This window comes from Lutjanus erythropterus, chromosome 20, assembly GCF_056507025.1.
Source record: "Lutjanus erythropterus isolate fLutEry1 chromosome 20, fLutEry1.hap2, whole genome shotgun sequence".
Taxonomy (NCBI): Eukaryota; Metazoa; Chordata; class Actinopteri; order Lutjaniformes; family Lutjanidae; genus Lutjanus; species Lutjanus erythropterus.
This window is the reverse complement of record NC_139336.1, coordinates 15,690,681-15,700,178: the sequence shown is the minus strand read 5'-3', so window position 1 is coordinate 15,700,178 and position 9,498 is coordinate 15,690,681. Positions and strand designations below refer to the sequence as shown.

General features: G+C 39.4%; 1 protein-coding gene across 1 annotated transcript in view; it reads right to left on the bottom strand.

Annotated features, from left to right (window-relative positions):
* Positions 1-1,039: 1,039 nt before the first annotated feature.
* bcr (BCR activator of RhoGEF and GTPase) overlaps positions 1,040-9,498 on the bottom strand; it is a 110,786-nt gene continuing 102,327 nt past the window's right edge. Inside the window, exons 17-23 of the mRNA XM_084745503.1 lie at positions 7,981-8,040; positions 7,527-7,636; positions 6,270-6,409; positions 5,775-5,909; positions 5,503-5,608; positions 3,139-3,301; positions 1,040-3,022 (exon numbers count right to left, since the gene is read on the bottom strand). Coding sequence (XP_084601629.1) covers positions 2,933-3,022; positions 3,139-3,301; positions 5,503-5,608; positions 5,775-5,909; positions 6,270-6,409; positions 7,527-7,636; positions 7,981-8,040 — 804 coding nt within the window. The 3' untranslated portion in view covers positions 1,040-2,932. The remainder of the gene's footprint in view (positions 3,023-3,138; positions 3,302-5,502; positions 5,609-5,774; positions 5,910-6,269; positions 6,410-7,526; positions 7,637-7,980; positions 8,041-9,498) is intronic.

Below are 9,498 nucleotides of genomic sequence, written 5' to 3'. Positions count from 1 at the left end.
GGGACAGCAAAAAAAACAACATATAATTTTTTTTTTTAAATCTGATCCAAGCCACATTTGAAGGTGTTTTCAAAAATGAGTCTAATCAGATTTCTGCAGGTACATCTCAGTCTGGACACTCTGGCAGCTTAAATTTGATTTCAAAGTGTCTCCATGTTCCTCCATTTTTCATGTTTCGTGTTGGTATGCTGTGTCACCAGTGTTACTGACACCTACATTGTTACCACAGAAACCCATACAGATAGGTTTGTGATGTCTGGATGCACGAATCCAATGTAATTATGTGCAAATAACAGTATGGACAGTCTGTCTTAAAGATCTCATTTGAGAAACTGATTTGCCAGTAAATGTACAGCATACAGATTAATATCCTGTGGCTACTCAGCTGCTGGGTGATGGGAGAGTCTGCAGGATTAAACCGGAGCAGAGTGATCTGCTGGCTGGCTGTGGAGGGCACACTGCTCCACCTTGCGTGGAGCAAGCAAGCAAGCATGTGGATAAAATACATTTTCATTGACTTTTTCTGGGCACAAGCCTCATATTTATGCGCACATTGTTGAAAAAAGAGCCTTGAAGTCTAAATGAACATTTCAGAACATGGGCAGTTTATGCCCATCAGACACAGCTGGGACATGAGATGCATGGAGCTGGTGCAGACCGCTGCATGAATTAAAATGCATTTCTGTTGTGTACAAAAAGCATGGCTGACGCCCTTGCAGTTAAGACAGGGGTTACACCAAAATGCATTAAAAAGGGATCTTTAGGCCAGTGTGAACATGAGGAAGTTAAGCCTGTTTCAATGCTCATATGGAAATCCGACAATTACTTTGAGACAGATTTGATAAACTGTAAAACTAGCCTTTAAAACTGACCAGAAGAGGAAACGCTAATATTGTAAACCAGATACTCATGAGTCACCAACATCCCAAAGTCTATGATGACATATTTGTGAGCAAGACAGCAATAACAAGACCAAGAAGGAAGGAAAAATATCAATAAAACATGCCTGCATGTTAAATCAAGGACACAGAAATCAAAATCAGAAATAATGTCATTTTAGTATCAACAGAACATCTTAAGAGCTTTCCTTTAAATTGGCCATTAGGGTGAACACCTTCAGGCTTAACGGGATAAAGAACAGTTAAAGGGACAAAGAATTATTCGGACATTTTGCCATTTGCATGAGATAAGTTAAAAAAAAAAAAGACGAAACAAAATAATATTCCTTCATTAAAACCAACAACAAATACGCTCTTCGATGGACATAAACGCTGAGTGCTCAGGTCACTTAAATTGTAATACAGTAGTTCTAACATTGCATGAGTGCACTTCTGCAGCCACAGATTAAATGGTACAAAAAGAGACAATGTCATATGTGCGTGTGTGTGTGTGTGTGTGTGTGTGTGTGTGTGTGTGTGTGTGTGTGTGTGCGTGTGTGTGTGTGTACACATGTGTGTGTGCTGTATTATGACATTGCATAATGTCTACACTAGACAGGCGATGGTCTCTGGATGTGAGACGGTCTGCTGAGGATCACACCCAGCAGTTAAAGAGCTTGTGCCTTTTCCACAGCAGCATACAGTATGTAACTACAATGTTGTGTGTTACCTTCATAATATTATCTAAATGAATAATAAGAACCGATAGGCTGGACAGAACAGCAGAGTAGTTTCTATAAGAACAAGGCTAAATCCTGCTTTATTTACTGCAAGACTTGAAGTCAAGGCTAAGACCTACCACTTTCTTAAACAAACAGAAAAAAAGTTCACATAGAAAAACAAACCGATTTCTCCCCTCAGGCCCCCCAAAATAAATTACAATAGCAACAATGATTATACCGTTAAACCAAAAGAAAAAAATACAACTTTAAGATTATGTACATACTGTATCTGTAAATACAACTGCTTCCTTTCCTCCTAGAAACAAACAAACAACATATTAATTTGGCAAGATGTCCTATGTTACAAGAAGAAGGACACGTCGTCAGCAAAGATATGAACACAGACAATTCCTATGTTAGAAAATATATTGCTTCCTGGATATTTAAGCTGAAGACTACCTTGAGACACCGACAACACAAATAGAGGAAATTTGCTTTTATGATCGGCAGTCAGATTGCAGTGTATTACTAATCATCGGGTTACATGTTTTTTTTCTTTTCTTACAGTCGCTCTTCAAGCTGTGGCATTTGTCTCAGACTCCAACCGGGGGTATTGTTTACGTTGTAAACACTACGGGTAACGTACAGGTGTTGGCTTCCTGACATTGTGGCAGCTCTGGATGTTCATTTTTAACTCCCACAAACGGCACAAATGTCTCCTCTTTTTCTCTCAGAAGCAGTGTGCTGAGATTATGTAAGACACGGTTTGAAATTTCCTCAACAGGACACGAAGCAGTGTTTGAGATGGATTAACATATTTTGCAGTCTTGAGCTGATGATTGTCCAAAATAAACACAGATAGAGAACAATGCCCAAACACAAAGATACGTGAAGATTCTGATTTGTTGGCAACCTAATTCAAGAATCAAGAAAGACGTATTATGGACTGATTTTTGACAGTTTCTTGACTTATGGTGAACCACAACTGTCTACAAGCTGTAAAGGTTCAACGTTAAGACCAACAAAGAGCAAGGTGGAGAAATGTGGATGGCAGATGTACCCACACCATCACTGAAGGTACAAGGAATCACACTAAATATCAGGTAATGAGAGATATGAATGACAAGGACCTCACTTTCTCCTCTGAGTTTCAGAGGCCCAATGGCACCCTCTTGTGTTTGAGGGGAGCAGGCATCACCAGAGACAATCCTTTTCAGGCATCTGGCCAGTCAATTCAAAAACACACTACTAGAGGCTCACTTTGAGCCAAGGTCCATCTCCTTTTCTCTCCTTCATGGTTAAAGTCTCAGCTCGGCAGAGTCAGTGTTAGCTCTATACTTCAGTGGAGAAGAGGATGCTCTGTCGTTTACTGTCCGGGGTGGGGATCGTCTCCAACTGCAAGAAATAAAGTAACACCTGGACCTGCAAGGAAACAGAAAAGCATTAGAGAGAAAAGTTGGTGATTTTCAAGTCCGCAATTAGCAGAGCTTCACGAAATTCAAAGATAAAATGCCAGGAGAAGAATCTGTGTGGCTCACTTGTGCCATAACTTCCAGGGACCAGCTGTCCCCCATGCTGATGGGTTGGGTGGGGTTAGCAGGGATCTTGCTGTCCTTCTCAGAAGGCCTCAGCAAGGTCGGTCCGAACACCGTCGCCAGGTTGTGGAGAGACATCTTGTTGATGCTCTCCTTCTCTGCCACCCTGAGGAGAGAAAGACAGACAAGTCTATTTGTGACACAGATAGATGGCAAGACCACATACAGGTGAGTTTAATGTGCACTGATGGACCTGTGTGTTGAGAGTGGACCTAGAATTACTAGTGGTAAGATGATTAATTGATTAGCCGGTTGAGAGAACACTGCTGATGTTTGATTAATCATTTAAGTCATTCATTAAGCAGACAACCATCTGCTTCTTCACATTAATTTATTTCTATTCAAACCATTTTAAAAGGGGGCCTGTGTCTGACCATTTCTGTAACCTTTCAAAACTGACAATCTGACTTTCATGCCCCCTTCACACTGTGCATGGAAAGCTGTGCAGAGGTTATTAATTATCTTTTTTTTTCTTCTTGGCAGAGCTATTTCTTTAACTTTTCATGCGAATAACTGAATGCAACACTATGAATGTCTTCCAGGAGAAATTGTTGGCATTGCCATTGGCATTATTACAATTACAACTGGCATTACATTACATTACAACTGGCATTATTCACATATTCAAACAGTATCATGTCTCCCCTGCTATGACAGCTGACACCACCAATTAATTGATGATGGAAATAATCATTTCACCTCCAGCATCTACTGTTCTCCCCCCCAAAAAGAGAACTTTTCACTCTTTCGCCTTTAACAATATATTAAATAAGTGAAAGAGAAACTATTTTCTATCTGTCTTGCTTAACTGTAAATTTAAAATTCAGATTTTCTTGATAATCAAGTCAAGCTATAACCTTGCAGCATCCATTACAATACACACTCATGCAATGCATTTAAATGGACGTATCTGCATTGTTAGTGCTCACATAATGTTTGAGCCTCATGTTATTCAAGATCACCATGGTAACCAGGAGACATTTTGCTGTTGCAGTTGAATGACATCCAACAGAAATGACCAAGGTGAATACTGCACACAACAACTCTCCATTCTGAAAACATTATGTCCCTATTTGTAAGTAGTAAACATCATATATCATGTAAACATTATTAATATTAATGTATGTGCATGAGTTTTATTTGTTCTTTCTGTGGATGTGGCCAAGACTTTATTTGAAGGGGTGTGCATAAGACTGTCATTACACTGTCATAACCATTCATGACACCTATCATGAATATGAATGAGTCTTTTTGCGTGTTTATGGCTGTAGTCCTGAAGTGTCATTTGGTGTTGCAAAAATGACATTGTTTGAGATGTTATGACAACTTGACATTAAGCAGGACAAAAATGTCTTTGTCACGACAACTTGACATTATCGAACTTAAAGAAACTGTTTAACATGATTTAACATTACAGTATACTATCATATGTGGTTGGAGTTACCTGATGGATAGATAGCAGTTTTTTAATTTACTTGTTGCTGTCTGCTGGTATCTGTGGCTGGTGTTGGCTCGTTAGCTCACTTAGCCACGGAGCTTGCCATCTAATTTGCTGAGCAAATCAGCCCCAGTGTACCAAGAGTCAAACTTAGAAAGAAAACCATCCTGGTATGGTATTCCTTGTCATCAAACTGGCCAGCATTGGTCTTGAAAGCTTGTAGCCAGCAAGCTGACTCTAGCTGGACTGAGATATCTCAGTGGACACAGCCAGTGTGTGCAGAATCTGAGACCAACAATGGCCGATGTATAACAACTGGAGAGACAGTTCCAAGTAATTTTCTTGCTGAGTTTGTCTCCTGGCACCCCAGGACTAAGTCAGCTCATTAGGCAACGAGCTCCCTGGAAAACTAGGAAAAGCAACTAACGCCAGCTACAGATACCAGCAGACAGGGATTAGTCTAATTTAGCAACAAATAAACTCACTAAATAACCAAAATCTGTCCTTCAGGTAACTTTAAAAGCTAAATCACCTTGGTATTGTAACTCTGTGGTCAAACTGGCTATATACAACATTTAATGATGTCTTTGTGACAAATCTAAATGATACCCTTTAATTTGAGGTCAAGGAAAATATTCACAACACATTTATAATGGTCTCATGATGGCCTGTGCCAAAACCAACCACATATGACAGTGATGTTGTCGAGTTGTCAAACAAACTTTGCAAACACAAACTTCACATAACATTCATTAAGACTCCCTTGTGTTCATGACAGGTGTCATGACATGGTTATGACACTGTAATGTTACTGAACATTCATGTCTACATACCGTATTATGCAAGCATGTGTGTTTACTTGTTCCTACCTCTTCAGGTGATCCAAAAGGAAAAGGAATGTGACCAGGTTGGGCTCTGGCAGCGACAGCAGTAAGTTCAACATACAGCTCTCTTTGGCAACACTATCGGACAGGGCTGCACAGAAGCAAAGAAACAGAGTTTGTACATATCCTGCAAATAAAGGACTTTTTCTTGAACTTCTTGATATTTAGAAGTTGCAACTACCGTGATCAACTACATCTTTTATAGTTAACTTGATTGATTAATTCACTGATAATTAGCTGTTTCAATAGTGACTTACTGATGCCGCCTGCAAAGTTGGGGTAGAGCTCATCAGTGAACAGCGGTTCTGGCAGCTCTCTGAAGTACAGCTTCAAGGTCCCAGCGATGGCGTTAACATCCATCTCGCTCATCATCACTGACACATCTTTATGATCTGCAGGAAAATGACAAGAACAACATGAAGACTGGCGGTTGTGCAGTGGGGATGACAGGATGGGGAACACCTTGGCACAAGCTGCAGTCACCATGCATCTTATTTTTAAGTATGTGATAGAGAATTACAGTTAAATGCACACAGAATTAAGTTCATAAATCTGGTTAATCATTTCACATCAGCCTTCTTCCCTAGAAATTCATGGCAATTAAACTATTAGAACCAAAATATTGTTAACCATAAATCGGTCATACTGATGGCAGCACAATCTAAATAAAATAAGCAGCTTTTTACTGAAAATCATTACAAATTAAAACTTGTGCAGAGCCATATACACTTGTAGATGAAAACTGTACTCACTCGTATCAAAGGCGGTCTTCAAAGCCTGAATGTCAGTGGCGACGCCTGATACTCGGTAGATGCCCACTTCCTCCATACCCCTCCTTTCTATCTCCTCTAGGCACTGCCGGACAATGTAGGGCACCTTAGAGCGCTCTCGCCTGGACGAAGACAAATATCATTGATCACCAAAAAGCAGTTTAAACTGAATAAGACACTTACCAGCATAAATACAGAATGCATGATGAGGAACTAAATAGTTTTTATTGAGACAAAAGGGCGAAATAAACAAACAGTCGTGCTTTGCTTTGTTTTGTTTACTGGAAGGCCTGGTAATGCCTCTAGGTCTTTGTTTGTGTTCCTGTTGAAACGTTTTATCTACAACACCAATTGATTTTTGCTGGTAAATCTAGTTAGCTCACTTGTTATCTTTAATCCTCATTACTGTCACTCATCAGCAACAACAATGGGCACAAACACGCTGATGCTTCTACTACACGCTCTCTCCCCCTTTACCTCCCAGCTGTCTCCCTCTTTCTTTCTTTCTTTCTTCTACTTTAACCAAACATATTAAGGTGACTGAGTGTTGACAGGGAACAATATTCAAGTCTGAAAGTTTCTGCAAGTTGATTTTCATTGCAGTCCACCACTTTGTTCCAGACTGAAATATCTCAAAAACTACTGAATGAATTAGCATGAAATTTGGTACAGACATTGGTGAATCCTAATAACTAATAATTCTAATGACTTTTTATTTTACACCACCATAAGGTTGACGTTTCGTTTTTTTTTCACTGAAATATTTCACCACTACCTGCAAAACAAATGACATTCCCATCATCCTCAACTATACTTTGTGTTGAGTGCTTATTTGCAAATGTTACTAAGATGGTAAAAATGATCTTTGCCATACATCAGCATGTTAGGACTATGTGCTGTAGGCTCTTAGTCTTCTTAATTATTTGGTTTAAAACATACAGTGTTCTGTATGAGTGGTTTACAGAGGGTTTGTTAAAGTCTAGGATAAGAATGAGACACTTGTTATTCTGCACAGTGATGAGAAAGTGACAATATTTCCTTTACAAAAAGAGAATCATCAGCATAAAATAGTGGAATGTAAGTAAAGAAACAGCACAAAAGAAGAGGAGGCCTAAAATGGAGCCCTGAGGAACGCCACTGGAGAATATAAATGTACCTTTGAACCTTGATAGATCGCCAGAGGCCAGGATAAGTGTCTGAGAGGTTAATAACACAGGTGACCAGATGATGTTGACTCACTTTGTCACTGTGGAGATCTTGACTCCAAACACACCCATGGGTTTCCGCGAGGGCATCCTCTTCAGGCTGAACTCTCGACTGGTGAACTTCATGGAAAGTTTAACCTCGATCTGACACAGGAAAAAAGGGGCTCAGTGTTAAAACAGGTTTACAGAGCGAGAAGCTGATCTACAAGCGTGCAATCCATCTGCAACAGGTCTCCATGATCTCGAGGAAATCCTGCCATGTTAAAACCAGATGTAGACTCCACAGAGAAATCAACTGCAACCGAACCACATCCTGGAGAAACTGTTCTAATACTCTTCACTTCTGTGTGATATTATAATATAAACATATGGCTGTACTGGAGCTATGAGACAACAGATAACTGGAAAACCCTTAAATGTGAGGGGAGGAAATACAAAAAAGAGAAAATGTACTCTAATAAAAAGTAGAATTAATGTGATCTACTCACCCCATTCATGGGAATAACTGTTCTCTGCCAGTCTTTGCCTTGGAGAGTCTGAGGGTCAAGCTGGGTGGAGGACAGAGACAATACATGTTAGTATAATGATCTCCTTTAATGTTAAAGTGATATTTCAATTGAGCTAAAGACATATTTCATTGCATGTGAAGTAGTTAAAGTCAGCTCCACATCAACCAGCTACAACAGCGAAATGCTGTTAATATATGTATGTTTATGTGCATTAGTACGTATCAGTTACAGCACACATTTTACTGCAGAACCACTATTTTGACTTTGATACATTATATTTCTGTAATTAAATTTTTTTTGGTACATTTACTTAAGAAACAGATCTAAATACTTTGTCCACCACTGCCCTTTGGTTACTTAGTTAGCAACATATGTAAAAAAAAAAGTTATATACTTTATCTCCTCAATATTTTCTCATGAACTATGATTAAATTATCTTTCCATACTGTTGTCCTACCGCTCAGTTATGTCAACATAGCAGTGCATCAAGTTATCATTGCGTCAACAGTACAAATCTTCCCTTTATCGTACTGGAATGTTTTCAAAGGTGGTTTTGTTGTTATGTTACATCCCTTTACTGTATTTTCATAAATATTATCAACAAATGTGTTTAAAGACACTAAATTCACAGCCAAACATGCACAAACACACACTTCAATCTGAAGAGACATGCCATCTGGGGCAATAAAACCTGGGTACACACACACATCTGACACATGGAAACAAACACACACAGTATACTTTATGGTGTATGTTTACCCAGGCTAAGGCCCATCTGGTTGCGTGCAAAGCTGGATCATGTTTCTCAGAACTGAATCTTTCGCTGCTGAGAGTGCTCTTTGCTTTGAGCCGTTTATCTACAAAGAATTATGTTCCACTAAAAACTGCAAAGCCATACGAGCTCCCTTTGCTTCCTGATAAAATGTTTTAAAAGCTCAAATTTTTGGCTAACGAATAGATTATATCTTCTACAGCCTTTACTGTTCGATGGTTTACAGAGCCCTGTGCTGTTTAAAAATATACTCCTCTAATAAATCAGATCTGTTAAACTAAACTGTAATAAATGATGACATGAAGCCAACAGTATAAGCTGGGACACTATAGAAACATTGTGTAAACAGATGAAAGAAGACAACAATTTATACTGTCCAGGAACTAGGAACCCGAGGAACTCTGTGTTTTTCCACCACAGCCACTCTGGTTATTCTATTCTGCTTTAAAATCAGTGAAACTCAAAAGTAATCGGTGGGATTCACGAGCCACTGTGTTTTCTACTGAAGGCAGCAGCGGCAGTTTGCTGGATTCATGAAAATCCTGCAGAGCGACTTTCTCACCACTCTCGGCGGTTTGTTTTGAATGACATCATCTGTCAAGAAGTGATCATGGACCATGGTTACCAGAGGAGCCACTAGGTGGAGCTTTGTGATTGTGATTCATAGGCAGAAAACAAGCAACAAAGACACTTGTCTGCTGCAATTTGAACAAACTGTTCTGGAA